The sequence below is a fragment of the Anabrus simplex genome, chromosome 2 (genome assembly GCF_040414725.1).
Source record: "Anabrus simplex isolate iqAnaSimp1 chromosome 2, ASM4041472v1, whole genome shotgun sequence".
Lineage (NCBI taxonomy): Eukaryota > Metazoa > Arthropoda > Insecta > Orthoptera > Tettigoniidae > Anabrus > Anabrus simplex.
The window spans coordinates 1,193,215,719-1,193,232,068 of record NC_090266.1 but is presented as its reverse complement, the minus strand read 5'-3'; the positions used below and the strand labels follow the sequence as shown (position 1 = coordinate 1,193,232,068).

Sequence of the window (16,350 nt, the reverse complement as noted above, 5' to 3'; positions counted from 1 at the left end):
AAGAATGGACTTGATCTAACTTTTTCCATACAAGTAAATTTCTCCCATTTCACACTTGCATCCCTAACTTCCACAGAATACTTCAACTCAGTCGAACTATGGCTTGGAGAAGGAAAACTACTCGTAATAATTTGACTGTTAGGTGGATTGTATTCACTGTTTTGTTCATTGACTACTGCTGTCTTATACTAAGGTACTCACACTACTGGGTGATTTCAACAGAGATGTAGCCATTTACTGGGGCTATTCAAATAACACACAAGGAAGGATTTTAGTAATAACAAGATATATCTGTTCAAAAATGATTTTATTTAAATTTATATCTGTATAATCAACACTTTACAAAGATACTTTTAGAACAGAATTGCAACTCTCCCAACATCAAAATATAGTTTCAGTTAAATATCATGAAAAGAAAACAAGCAATATGTAACTGACAATATATACAACACTTCTGCTCGAAGAGTTCCATTCTTACATCAAAATGAGTTTATATTTGCTACATATCACAGCTAGCACCATCTAGTTCATTCACAAGTTCACTGTTGTGGGATATACCCAATAATGTTATTTTAACAAAGAGGAGAAGATTATCTTATCGCTTCCCTGCTTGGTAGAAGAAAGGTCTGTTCCACAGTGGCAGCAAGCATTACTGACATGTGTAGTAAGTTAAGTTCTCATTGACTGAAAGCATGTCACCTTTCTGCTTAGCTTGAATCATACTTTATCTTGCTCCAAAGTTCCAGAAAACATTTGTGACTACCAAGAAGGTGATTCTGAGCTTCGTGGAAATACCATATTTCTCGTGTATACCTCACACCCTTCCTCCACAAATTTGAGTAAAAAATCAAGGTGGAAGATATATGCAGGGAATTAGGAAATCAAACTTCTTTAGAATGAAACTACAATTTAAAAGCATTAAACCCTGATGATTTTGTATGATAGATTGAATTTTATTATGTTCCATAAAATGTTAATCAATATTAACAAAAGAATTTAAGTTTGTACAATTCCATTTATAGCCCAATATGCTCCCTTACCATTTTCACTTCCATTTCACTGCACAGAAAAAGAAGGAAAATATGAAGCTTACTACCAGCACTCATCATGTAATAAGTGTATTGTTTATTTACGGCATTATCTGATACAGTGAAACCTCGATTCTCCGTTTTTCGAGGGACTATGAAAATAAAACGTACAACACGGGAAAACGGAAAATTCGGGAATGAATGAAAACCATCAACAATTTGGCTAAACATCACAAAAATTAAATATGTATAATTATAATCTTACAAAAACTACTAAACCAAACCAAACTACAGCCCCAGTGGGACTTTGCCTGCCAAGCGACCACTGCTCAGCCCGAAGGCCTGCAGATTACGAGGTGCGCATGGTCAGTGCGACGAATCCTCTCGGCAAATATTCCTGGCTCTCTAGATCGGGGTCGCCATCTCACCATTAGATAGCTCCACAATTAAAGGTATTCACGTAGGCTGAATGGACCTGGAACCAGACTTATATCCAGGTAAAATTGCCTGTCCTGGTCGCAATCGAACCCGGGTCCTCTGGATGAGAGGCGGGCATGTTAGACCGCGAAACCGCATTAATTACCGGTACGCGAGTTCAAAATCTCGGTACTTTATATTCAATTTTACAGGGGAATCTTTGTCAGTTTCCCGTGAAAACTTCTTTCAGTTCAGAAACTTTGATTAGGCTAGCCAAACTTCGAAAAATCTAATAACGCCAAGCCAAACGACAATCGACCACAAGTAGTTTTTAATTCTCTCATCTAATAAAATAAACCACATTAGATACAAAAGCACCCAAAATGATGGCGAAATCCGTTCATTTCTTAATCTTTCATTGTAATTTGGTCTCCGGTATACTGTTCGTAGTCAGTTTCTGGAAATCTAGTACCGCGCAAATTAGGCCTACATCGACTTTTAAAGGTTATGTTGAACTCGAAAACATGGTTTCGAAGGTAAGTATCGATTCTTAAAAGTTCTCGAATGCATTATATTCAATTCTGCGCGTCACAAATCCAATCAAATTGGAAAGATAAAAGAAATGTAAAAACTTCAGAAATTACGGTTATTCGTGACCTTGAGGTCATCTGGAAAGCGCGCTCGCTGCATATGTCAGTACGAGTTTGAAATGATACCAACCTTTTAAAATGTAACGTGCGCAAATAAAACGACTGCAGTTTTTGGTATTTTAACTCGAAAACGTAACATTCCCAGTCTTACATCAGGACCTAAACAGTAATAGGCAATCCCAAGACCTCCCATGGCTTTTTTTTAATTATTATTACGTAGGGTGCAACATCTGTTTTGGTCTCGCTAACATATCATGTACGATAATATCAAAAGGTACTGAATTTGTGTTAAGAAGGAGCAGTTTCGATTCCTGCGTGAAAGCCCAGTTACTCTGCAGTGCCCTGAGCAAAGTGCCGAAAACCTCTTCGGACATAATATGGACGTTTTATAAGTGTGAACATATGACGAAACTTGTTCCGTCTTCAAGCAGAGCTGTCGAAATACGCCGTGTCTCCTTGCAATTGTTGTGGGCACCCTCTGCTTTATGATTTTCCGAGATTCTCTAAACAATACCACCCGAATGCAATGCTAAGATGGTCTCTTATGCAAGTTCACCGCCGATCGCTTTTCTAGTACCGGTACCGGTACAGCACTTGCTTTAATTATCGCAGTGACGGGGCGTTAACGCCAAGATCCATAAATATGCCATAGCCGTCCTTTCGTGAGATACAGTTTATTAAAAAACGATTGATCGAGGATTTAGCATTGATGGGACTGGAATTTCTGGATGGTTGATCCGGCAAAGCGTTTCTTCGAGGAACGGATAATGCGGGACTTTTACAACGTGATTTAATTACGATGCTCGCGGGACCACGTAATTTGAACGCATATTCCGGGAAAACGTATTTTCCGGGAACGGATAATCGAGGTTCCACTGTACAGGGACGCTGAAGAGAGAGTCCCTTTGTCTTCATGAAACGGGCTAACAACCATGGCTCACCTTCAGTTCCATATGGCTCTGCGGCTATTTCATGTGTTTTAAGTTATAGCATTTTGAGTAAAACATCATATCTATCATCACGTAAACAAGTCGCATACTGAAGCAGTTCATTTTTGACCTCAGGAAACTTTCCACTTTTCAGCCCCCAGAAAGCTTTTTCCCATTAGTTGGCATTTTCAAGAGCAACATTCAATAAATTCTTGGCCCGCAGCACGATTACTGCATTTTTCCCCAAATTGAATGACTCAAATTTTAAAACTTGCTGCAAAACTTGAATGCTTCTCTGTAACTCACATATAAACAGTCACAATGGAAAGCAAATTACCGTATTGTAATACAATGGACTTGATCTTATACCCTATGCTTCTCACGTACCATACACTGACTTAGAGAAATTCCAGCCAGTTCAACATTGTCACGTTCCATATAGCTCAATAGGCCAGGGAACACTCTAGGACCCAGAATTACCTACCTGCCTTTCACCAAACAACAGGAGAGAGCTGCTGTTTCTAAGATAAGGGGAAGATTATGGGAGAGAGTTCAACCTTGGGCTGAGAGCAGGCATGCATGATGCCACAGAGTGTACCCTGTCATATTTATACTGACAAACGAAGAAAAATGATGAGAGATAAGCAGGATAATTTTTCACCTTAAATTCCACATTAAAATGGCGAGATAATACTTTCAGTGAAATGAAGTCATAGAAAGATAAGAAATAAAAGACTAAAAAGAATACGAAACGAACAGGTTCAAGGTAAGAAGTATAGTACATAAGTACACTAATGGAAAAGTACTGAAGAACACCCAATACACGTTGTCCAATCCGAACAGGTTTTGCAGCACAGAACATGTCTATGAAACGAAATAATAGTTTTTGTAGGAAAATGCATTGTAATTTCAAGTAAAAACATGTCCACGAAACAAAACAGTTTTTCTTGCAAAACACATTGCATTATTAAAGAAAAATATATCGGTGAAACGAAATAATAGTTTTTGTAGTAAAACTAGTTATATTATTGAAGAAAAATATTACCATGAAGCTCACAAAACACTTCTATACTGACAACAAAGACCACAGAGAGCGAACATCAGAAGTCAAGTACGGTGTAAAGGATCGGGTAATAAGGCAACGCTAGGAGTCGCGCACAGTGTAAACGACCAGGCTTACAGACAAATCTTTCTACTAACTGATGGAAGGGGGAACAGCGAATGTAAGCATGTGTAGTGGACGAGTCCATTGAAAGGTACAGGAAAGGAGGAAGTTTTAGACTGTGAAACTATTCTGAAAGAATTAAAAAATGTCTTAAAGACCGTGATGCAACCCTTCGCTGGTTAATGGCCATTGACATTTTACTACGACAGCAATGGGGATATATTAAGTCCTTTAGATTTCATTGCTTGTGGGATAGTAGAAATACTGGATCATACTGTGAAAGAGTAGCCTCTCACAGAAATGTGTATAGCAGGACAACACAATGTTAAGTACAGTATGTTCCACAAGTAAATTCGACGGAAGTACTGCTACCTCCTTTGCATATAAAATTGGGCTTGATAAATAACTTTGTTAAGGCCAAGGATAAGAATGGAGAAGTTTTTGCATAACTCAGAAGCCAGTTTCTTAAACTTAGTGATGCAAAGTGAAAGGGGGAATATTCATTTGTTTCCAAATTTAGGGATTTTTACAGGATAATAACTTTGATAGGAAGTGTGGAAGGCCTTTCATGAACAGCGAATTGAATTTTGGGACACAATAAAGCAGAGAATTACAGACAGTATAAGAACCCTTGATAATAACTTACAGCTAGAATGTAGAATGTCTTCAAAAATTCACTTTCTTCATTCCCACCTAGATTCTCCTTCCAGAACTTAGGAGTAGTGAGTGATAAGCACAGGGAAAGTCTCCATAAAGAAATTCAGAAGATGGAGCAGAGAGATCAAGGTAAATGGGATCTTCACATGAAGGGCGACTACTGTTTACTTTTTAGCACATACCATCGCTTTCTTCTGATGTACTGACACTGAGACAGATATTTGAACATCTGCTGGGTGTTCTTTCATTTGCTTCCATCCGTGTAGAACATATAGGGCTTATCAGGATGCAATTTATAGTCTATCGGCAATAAACAATATTACTCATCAGAATTAATCTGGTACTTATTTCTATTACAAGCTGGAGTCCACTGGTTTTTTCAAAAGTGGAAATCTCATGTTTTGGCTGCAGAATCAAACTCACTTTGAAAGAACCTAACACATCAATACAATGATAGCACAAGTTCATTGCAGCCAGGAAGAAAAAAAAAAAAAAAAAAAAAAAAAAAACCAGGATGCTTAAAAAAAAATTACATTTGGACTTCAGCTGGTCTTTCTGATTCCACATCAGGTTCGAGAATTAAGTTTTACTGTTAACAATTGTGAATGTACAGCTTTGGTATCCATTGAAAATACAGTATGCAGATGGATGAATACAATAGTGGTTTTGAATTCATTGTATACAATTTATAACTACACATTTTAACATCTTTAATTAATTCACAAAACTGTACGTATTTTAGTATTTGTCAGCAGAATTAAAAATATGAAATATTTTAGCTATTGTCATGGTTCTGCAGAAGATATATTGTTTGAGCCATTGAAAATGTCCCCAAACTTAACAGTTTTTAAAGCCTTAACCAGGCAAGAGAAGTTTACTCGTCTACAAGTAGTTGTTACTTTTTCGGGTAATCAATAACCGTGAGGTTCTTCAGTCTGATGAAACTAATTTAGGATTAATTTCTAATTTTACTGATCCTGAATTAGCTTTGGTGGACTGAAGAACCTCACAGTTATAGGCTACCTAGGTTGTTACTGAAAAGAAACGGCTTACACTATAGGGTGCTTAGGAGTCAAGTACAAATATTTTATATGCAAGTTATTAGTAGGGCCCTGAACATGTATCACCTTAAAATAATGGCCTAGTTAAAAAAAGTAAATTGAAAATCTGAGTTTGAACTTCGGTAGTATTTAATGATGAACGACTCAGGGCTTTGCTGACATGTATTACAGTATTTTCCAGTGTGAAAACGTCTGCTTCTTGTACGTAGAAAGTTTTCATGCCACTTACACATGCATGCTACCTGAAGCTGCAGTGCTGTGTGATGTACTTAGAATTGCTTCTTACACTTTATGGATGCACACGATTTGAAGCATGGTACGGTGGTTGAAATAAGCTAAGGGGCAAATGAAGCTACAACCTACGTCACAAACATCACACTCTACTTCAAGCTTCTCTCGGACAAACAACTGACTAATTAAAAAAAAAAAAAAATTACGAGCTGCTGACATTCATCCCTACCTTTTGTACAGTTATTTGGACTTATCTCCCAAACACCATCTATATTTAAAAAAATATAATCGGGTTATCACGAAACTTTTCTTTAATGAGTGGGATGAGACAACATGCCCCATTGCATTAGGTGATAATATACCAGTTTTATACGTTGTACCACACAATGAACTATGCTTGCACTTAAATTTCCGTTTCCATAGCTTGCCATTCATTACACTCCTCTCTTCTTTACCCAATGACTGGCAGAAATTTATCACTGGCTTTGGGTAATCAATATCTTATTCTTGTTCACTTGTTCACTATCGGAGGATCTCTGAGGATTTGAAATAATTTGTTGTCGGGGATCTTTCAAGGGAAGCCTAGGGCACTGTAACAGAATACAATGTTCATAAAATTTTCACAACAGCTACTTTCTATGTAATCATTAGATGAAATGAAGAATTAAAAAACCATCTTCTATTATTATTATTATTTTCATGGTAGATTGTGCTGAAAGCCTGCAGTCTGGAACTTGAAAATAGATGCAATGAGTACAATATTAAAATTAAGCCCTTCCAAGACTAAAGTGATGTCAGTAGGTAAGAAATCCAAGAAAAATGAATGTCAGATTGGGGATACAAACCTGGAACAGGTAGATCATTTCAAGCATTTAGGGTATGTTCGCCCAGGATGGTAGTATAGTAAGTGAGACTGAATCAAGGTGCAGTAAGGTTAATGCAGTGAGCTCATAGTAACAATCAATAGTATTCTGTACGAAGGAAGTCAGCTCTTGGATTGGTCTGTTTTCAGACCAACTTTGCTTTACGAGAGTGAAAGCTGGGTGCACCGAGGATATCTTATTCATAAGCTAGAAGTAACAGACATGAAAGTAGCAAGAACGATTGCTGGTACAAACAGGTGGGACAGGAGAGTGCTCAGAATGAGGAGATAAAGGCTAAGTTAGGAATGAACTCAATGGATTAAGATGATGCATAAACCGGCTTTGGTGGTGGGGTCATGTGAGGCAAATGGAGGATAAGAGGTTACCTACGAGAATAATGGACTCTGTTACGGAGGATAAGACGAGCAGCGGAAGACTCAGATTATAACTATTTAAAGATAAGAGAAACAGAACTAAACGAGGCCACAGAACTACACTGACCGGCAAAATTAATGGATCACTTGAATTTTCAACGAAAAAAGCATGTTAAATTATGTTTTATTATTCACATTGATTATTTTCATGAAAAAATTTATCTAAATAATGTTATCTATCTGTTATTGCTACCCTTAGTTACTTTCTGTCTGTTACTGCAGCCTTTAGTTACTTAGATAATTTTTCATGAAAGTAATCAATGTAAATAATAAAACAAATCTTCAACATGGTGTTGGACAAAATTATCAAGCAGTGGGAGGAACAAGTTAAAGGAATACAGCTGGGAAGAACACGTGAAACAAAAACAATCATAAAATGTCTGGGATTTGCAGATGACATAGCCGTACTTAGCAATAATACACAGGAGGCAAAGGAAGCACTGGAATGCTTGCATGAAATAGCTGCCAAAACAGGTCTACAGATATCTTACAAGAAGACCCAATACATGGAACGACAGAACAACAATGTGCACACCATGCATATTGTATATGGATCCGTAAAAAGAGTAGAAAATTTAAATATTTAGGGGAATACATACAAATAGGAGGATCAAACAAGGTGTCTAACATAGAACGAATGGAAAAACACCAGAAAGCATACACACTCACATGGTCACATTATAATAAGGAAAGCATATCAAGATAGGCCAAATTTAGACACTACAAAACAGTCGTATTACCAGAAGCATTGTAAGCGTCAGAAACGACCACAATTAGAGCATCAGGCATCATAGAGACAGAAAAATTAGAACGTAAAATTCTCAGAAAAATATTTGGACAAATACACAGAGATGGCATATGGATGAAACGACCTACTGAAGAGCTGTACCAGCACACTGACAGACTCACAGACATGATCAGGAAACGCAGACTAACTTTTTATGGGCACATACAGAGAATGGACAGCAACAGACTTAAAAAGAAAATATTTGATATAGTAAACAGTTCAAGCAAGAAAACAAATTGGTATCATGAAATAGAGGAAGACTTTAAGGCAGGTGGGGATCAACAGGCAAATGATAGGAGACAGAAAAGAATTCAGAAACAAAATTAAGAATACAAAATTGATAGTAAATGAGAAGAAGAAGAGACAGGAACATTGTGGACAGAACAAAGGAAACAGGAGCACAGCCAAAGGATGAAGAGATTTTGGGAAGAGAAGAGGAAGAAGAGAAAGAAGTGAAAATTGTGTCATCATGAGATATTCGAGTTCAAACACTGTCCATAAGGGCAAAAATGATATGAATGAATGAAAACAAATGTTTCAAAATTTAACAAGTTTTTTCTTTGAAAATTCATGTGATCCATTAATTTTCCTGGTCAGTGTAGTTACAAATAGATGATTGTAACAGTGTTTAGTAAATTTGCAGAGGCTTGCAGACTGAAAACTGAGAGGCATTGCAGTTTAAAACAAAGTATATCTGTATGAATTAAGCCCTTATTAAAGTGCTCATTTTAATTGCTGTATTATGTTTTATTGGGAGTATAGTGAACATTAATTTATTCAGTCTTGTTAATGTGGAGTGACCAGGGCATACGTTTCACAATTCAACAGGAAGTTTGGCGCTGGTTGTCTGCACGGACAAGAGAGTATGGTCTATTATTTGCAAACTAAATTAAGGAAGAAGGGTTGCTACCTGACGCGCACACGATCTTTGATGACACAGCTTCAGAACAAAGAAAGTTTGGGAGACAATGGACTTTGCTAACGGACTTTATTCTGGAAGCCTGCCATGAGGCTAGGATGTCATTCAAGCACAGTTTAAAGCTAGCGTAGGTGACACGATCAGATGACCCAACAGAAAGAAGCATCGTTTCAAGATAGGCTAGGCAATGGCTCGAATGACAGATGCGACCTGAATGAGCGTAATTTATGATTGTGTGGGCGAATTATCCAAACTGACGAGCACATGGTTTGAAGTTCAGCAGGAGTCTTCGAAGTAGTCGTGAGAGGAAGTGTCTACTTATCGTGTGTGCAGAGTTAGAAAAGTCAGGTATTATAAGTCTTGATCGTGTGTTGGGACATTTTAACACTAGGTGAATATGCTCAGACATTACTTAGTTATTCATCATTAGAAGCGAGCTACGAATATTTTGTAGGCATGGGGAGCCTGTAAGAACAATGCCGATATAGCAATTTGATCATTACGCACTAACATTTCTTCTTCTTCTTTTTTTTTTTGCTATTTGCTTTACGTCGCATCGACACAGAGAGGTCTTATGGCGACGATGGGATAGGAAAGGCCTAGGAATTGGAAGACTAACATTTCTGGGAGGAAGTGAACTCTGATAAATGCAACATGTTAGTGTCTGCAAAATTTAGGTGGGAAGAACAATTCGATATGAACATTTACACGTATTGTTGCCTGCCTAGTTCAAGTTTATGCCAGGGTGAAGTAAAGTAGATTTTCATGGAACATGGACTCCTGATAAATAACAGTTTCCAGTCCAGCATTGTGTACTGTTACCATACGTAGAGTTATGACATAATACGAGTGAATATCGGAATGAGAGGGAAGAGAACTGGTTTTCGCGGTCAAGGGGAAACAACAACCGAGTGTTGTAAATAGTAACTGGAAGGTTGCACTGACTCAGTTCTAATACTGCGAATGAATGGAGTGCTGTAGTCAAGTTCCGAACCAGCAGAAGCAGCAAGACATATTGGGAACGTTATTTCTATACCAGGATGGAGGTCCATGGACTGCACGAGTTTCAATTTGAATACATCACAGTGAGGATGGCTGCTCACTAAAAGATGGGGGCCAGCTGACCGAAAGCAGGCGGCAGAATCGACGAAAGATGAGTATTAGATGTGGAAAGTTATAATGTACGTGTGCACGTGTTTCAAAGTAGCTAAGGAGATAGGTTAGAGTTTATTATGTATTTTCAGTAGGTTTAGCTGTTCGCTTGGAGGACTACATCCTATTTTAGTATAATGTAGGGAAGCTTGTATATTTAAAAGTAAATAACTGTAAAGTGCATGTGGACCGATCGCATGAAGTCACAGCTTGCCCTTTTCTTTTGTCATGATTCTATAGCTGAGTGGTTAACGTCATTTTTTATGTCAGATTCTTGCTTTTAGCCATGTTTCATAATTTGTTTGTCTTTGATGTTTGAGATGCAATGAACGTCTCGGGACTTAAAATGTAAATGTAAAAGGGATGTAAATTGAAGTCCGGAAAAACAAGATTTATTAGATAATGGGATTTCAAAGAGTAAGAGAAGATGCTGTCATGTTTTCAGATTTATTGCGCATGAAGTGTGGATGAGAATGTGTGTGTGTTGGTGGAGCTTGGATCCACGACCTTCGTTAGCATCATCTTCATGATTATTTGAGTGTAAATATTAATATACTTTGTGGTGTCAAGAGCTCGTTGTCATTATTGGTGTGAATTTGCGATTGGTTCACAATTTCGTATTTCAAGTTCCGAATACTAGAATCAAGATTTCTTTAAATCTTGTCATTATTATTATTAATGCATTATATGATCAATGATCAATGTTTCTGACCGTAGTCAGGGTTGACCATTCCAGATGTGATCTGGAAGGATGATTAATGAAATGATTGATGAATGATGAATTTGTGGAGTGGGTCTTTAAAGGAGTGGTTTCCCGTTGCCTTCTCCATCCTATGCCGTTGGCCATCTAGTGGCTCTTCCGCCTTTAGGAGCAATTTCTCACTCCAAGGGCAAAAGAGTGCCCTTCCTTCTATCCGCTCATCTGCCCTCCTAGGAGGCCATTGGCACTTGATAGAGGGTGGTCTCCTTATACCGGGAGATACTCGGTCTCTTCATTCGTTAGCCGCCTGTACATAATCTATATATACAGCCGTTGCCCCCTTTCTACCATGGGGAGGTGAATGTCAGGATTTCACCATCATTGAAACTGGGACCAAAAGGCATTTCCCAATTTGTCCGGTTCTTTAGACATTTGGAATACTGAAAAAATGCCCGAAGAGTGGAATATGGCGATAATACACCCTTTACATAAAAAAAGGTGATAGATCAGATCCCAACAATTATCGGGGGATATCATTGCTGGATATCACTTACAAAATTTTTTCAAAGTTATTATACATGAGAATTCAAGAACAACTTGACTGTGAACTTGGAGAATACCACGGAGGCTTTCGTCCAGGGAGAAGTTGTCCAGATCAAATTACAGCAGAAGTCCGTTATAGCGAGAATTCATAACAGCGAAAAATTTACTCGCTATAACGGATTAAAATCGGTATGAAACGGCAATCAGTTTGTTCAAAACTTCTGTTTCCGCAGATGATATCCACACTACGGTTTACTTGTTTTTTTTGTAAGCTGATACTACGTGAAAGTGTATGTTTAATTTCATTCTGAAAAAAAATATAGTACCGTATTTCTCCGAATCCAAGATGAACCCCACTTTTTCCTTCAAAAACTTTAAATCAGGCTCAAAAAGAACTTTGTAAAATCATATGAATGCCTTGTTGTACAGTAGGCCTACACATTTTTAGATGCCGAACATTGACTTTCGTCACGCCGTATTTCTTTTTTTTCCCCGGCTGCACAATTATTCATTTCCGCGGGTTTAAGGACCATTAACTTAAGATTGGCATCATAATACTGAAGAGAACCCGTTGAAAATTTTCCGGCAATACCTATTCCATGCGTCTTTACAATACGATCCATCAGGAAATTATTCTTGCCGTCTACAAAAATTGTTACTTTAAGCAGCGTCAGATATAACCGGCTACCACTACACGCACGTTTTGCTTGCCGGGTTCGGCCAACTTCAGCGGCTAGCGATGTATAGGCCTAATCGCGGACGTTGAAATTCAACGAACGAGTTTATTGCGCCACGGTATGGCCATTCCGCCCTTGCGTTTTTCGTGCACATACCTCACAATTTCATCTTCGACTTCTTTAAAGCGTCCTTGTTGCAGACCACTGAATGCATTTTTTTGTGCATTTTTTTTTAGCTCTCTGTCTTCACGCTAACGCCAAATATTGGCTTTAGTTAGACCTTTGCCGTAATTTCTTGCGGCTGCACAATTATTCTACATTTTTGAATGTTTAATAACCATTAACTTAAAATTGGCATCATAATATCGACTAGAACCCGCTGAAAATTTGCCAGCAATACCTTTTTCACGTATCTTTACAATACGACTATCCATCACGAAAATATTCCTGCTGTCTATAAACCTAAATTTTACTAACGTCAAGTACAATAGAGCGTTATAACTCTGCCACTCAGTAGCCATGGCTTTTCTAAGAATTCGAAGGGTCGCATGTTTTGATGCCATTCTGCAGATATGAGAAACACACAGGCACTGTACAACCGGTTGTCGCGGCTAGCGATGTATAGTAAAGAGGCGGTCGTTTATTGTCAATGAGTTCTGTGTATGTGTGAAAAGAAGCAGCGTGGTTACCACGGTAGTTGCCAGTGGTATCCATTAACTTACTGTTAGGCCGCGAATGCAACAACCCTTGAGTTTCCGCATGAAATTCTGAGGAAAAAAAAGTATTGGATTCGGAAAAATATGGTATCACTCCAGAGATTACTGTGGCAAGCACCTCAGCTTTCTTATTCAGACAGCGTCACCTAACCTAACCGTACATGTATCATGAAAAAATTTGAAACGCATGTAGAGAAATAACCTCCTCGCGAAAAATTTACATGTAAATAGCCGTAACTAGATGCGAGAAGATATGAAATATCCTTTGAAATCAGTGATGTACTCTGCCATATCTTGAGGTGTATCACATTCTTACTTAATTTCTGTATATAACATTAAAATTAAGATATCGTTTACTTCAGTCTTTATTTTTAACGAGTTAACAACTGCTAATGGAAATTCTAAAGATGAAACGCTGGTTAATAGAGCAAACGCCTGAAAAGCCATACATCTAATTTTTGATCTGATTTTTAACAACTGCTATCGGCCACGTTATTTACGCATTTATTACAAAAACCTGTTATCCTCTTTCATTTCAAATTTTCTTTAGAGAACAGCAGTCGATGGGTATTACTAATCAACTCCAACATCGCCTTTGAATGTCAACAAGAGAGCTCGCAAATGCACAAAGTGAGAAAACTATACCGTACCGAAGATGATCGATCGCATTTTGTTGCAAACGTTTCAGTTTTCTTATTCAAACAGCGTCACGTATCCTAACTTAACCGTACTATACGTATGATGAAAACACACTTCAAGCGTCAGTAGAGAAATGATAAATTTCTCGCTATAAATTTTCATAATAGCCTTTCCGTAATTTAACCAAACGCGACATCTATTACAGGTACCTACATTGAATAGGAAGTGATTGCATAAAGTGTAAAATTTATTTTGATATTTTCCATCGAGACTGTTTGAATGAGATTTGCCTGAATGCAGCATGTTTTTCTTGGTGATGCCAGTGAAAATATGACAACATGCCTTTGCTCCTTGATTTGTGTATATTTTGCCAATTATGTGATTTTTATTGTGTGTGGTTCCGATCCACATCTGATTTGTGTTCATATTGATACTCACTATCGAGATGTATATTTTGAAGATGTTTTACCACTCAGCATATTTTTGTGTATACAGTTAGATTACCTCAAAGTGCATTAATTTTTTTTTAAAGGTTAGGAAACCCCCACTGCAATGTAAAGCGTGCAGGAAAGGGGAAATACTCATCCAAAGTTGAAAGGAATTAATAAAACCAGCCAGAAGCATGGTGTGTGTATGCTGGTCACAGTGTTAAAGTGTAAAAGTTTATGAATTTTCTTGCTAAATGTTAAGTAGGTGTGTTGGCATACAATTAATTGACTGATTGTAATATTATATTTTGATCCTCAAGATGAACTCTATAACCACTGAGAAAGATCTGAGTCATGTATATTTTTGGTCACATTTGACGCTTTCGTATTTCATGTTTTATTGAATAAACATGTTTTCCTCAAAACTGACGTCATGCCTCAACTTACATCATTTATAGCTATTAGTTAACCTTGTCTTGTCCGTATTAGAAATATATATTTCCGATCAAATCCAGAGTGTAATTTTAAAGTTATTTTCATATTTTGAGTAGCTCAAACTGAGCACGCCTGGGAGCAGCTGACTAGTATGGGGCAGAGTACCTTGATGGTAGAAAAAAGGGCACAATCCATCCATCCGTTCATCCGCCAATCATAAACAGTACCGGGTACCGTGACACCAATTATGTCGGATTTTCAAATATAAGACTACACAAATACATGTTACACTACTTACAGATCCTATTTAAATAACTACAAGCATGCATATTTCCACATACACTCAACTCTTGATTTACCGTAATTGGATCAACCGCGTTGCGGCTTAACCGCGATATCTAAAACACTAAACATGCAAGAGTGTTACGAGTTACAGTATTACAGAATGACAAAGGGTCGGGATAATACTGCTGAGTCGTTATAGTAGCAGGGATGGCGCGACCATGAAGTTATTTGTAGCTGGTGTGTCACTGGCTGCGAGCACTTGCTCTACTCCACACCACCCCACTCTCAGTCATTGTCTTGTTTTTTTTCAGTGCAGTTCAGTTCACAAACAATGGCAACCAATCGGAAGTGTGTCATTTTGACGATTCAACAGAAGTCAGATATTGTAAAAAATATAGAATGAGGTTCTACCGTTAAACAGGCGTGTGTCCAACATAACATTGGTAATTCTACTGTGCGAGATATTTTACGCAACAAAGACAAAATTCTAACATTTGCTTGTTCGTCCGATGCAAACAGTGGTATGGCAAACCAAAAAACTATGAAGAACTCTACATTTGAGGAGCTAGACCAATGCATGTTGGAGTGGTTTTCACAGCAGCGAGCTCAAGGGACTTACGAATAAGATATCCCGAGTCCACCCAGCTTTCACTGCCACAAAGCTTAGTTGGTCTGAAAACAGACCGATGTAAAGATAGTTTAGCATAGTTTAGCCCAGGAGATGACTTCCTACGTACTGATTACTGTTGATCGCAACTGCAAGCTCATTGTATTAGCTTTATTGCACCTTGAATCAATCTCACTTACTATACTACTATCCTGGGAGAACACACATCCTCATCATCATCATCAACTATGTCCCAGTCCAGTTGCCCGGGTGTGGTTAACAAGCCTCCTCCACTCCTTTCCGTTCTTCCACATTTCCTGCTCCATTACTTCCGCCACATCCAATCCAGCTTCTCTAATGTCCTTCCAAATCTGATCCATCCACCTTCTTCTCGGTCTTCCAACTGGTCTCTTTCCCTTAACTTCTCTTTCCAATTCCCTCCTTGCTACCCGTTCCTTCCCCATTCTTTTTACATGTCCGAACCATCTCAGTCTAGCTTTCTGTATGTTCTGTACTAACGGTTCTATATTTAGCTCTTCTCTCATTATATATTTTGAATTCTATCTCTTCTTGTCTTTTTAACCGACGTCCTTAAAAATTTAATTTCTACTGCTTGGATCTTACTATCTTGTCTCTTATTAGTTACCAACATTTCTAGTCCGTACGTTACAATTGGCATGAAATACTGTTTATATAATGTTAATTTCATTCTCTTGAAATTATCTACCTGTTCCAGCTTTGTATTCCCAATCTGACATTCAGTTTTCTTGGATTTCTTACCAAATGACATCAATTTAGTCTTAAAAAGGCTAATTTTCATACCATATTCATTGCACCTATTTTCAATTCCAAGATATTAGACTGCAGGCTTTCAGCACAATCTGCCATTAAGACCAGGTTGTCAGCATAGGCCAGACTGCTTACTTCATTTCCACCTAACTGAATCCCTCCCTGCCACTTTATACGTTTCAGCAGATGATCAATGTAAACTTTGAACAACAAGGGTGAAAGATTACAGCCTTGTCTA

At 37.9% G+C, this 16,350-nt stretch overlaps 1 protein-coding gene across 2 annotated transcripts in view; it reads right to left on the bottom strand.

The window, feature by feature from the left end:
* Nucleotides 1-296: 296 nt before the first annotated feature.
* LOC136863398 (metalloendopeptidase OMA1, mitochondrial) overlaps nt 297-16,350 on the bottom strand; it is a 112,539-nt gene continuing 96,485 nt past the window's right edge. For both annotated transcript variants that reach the window (XM_067139809.2, XM_067139810.2), the window contains exon 8: nt 297-6,728. In XM_067139809.2, the coding sequence (XP_066995910.2) occupies nt 6,615-6,728 (114 nt within the window). In that variant the 3' untranslated portion in view covers nt 297-6,614. The remainder of the gene's footprint in view (nt 6,729-16,350) is intronic.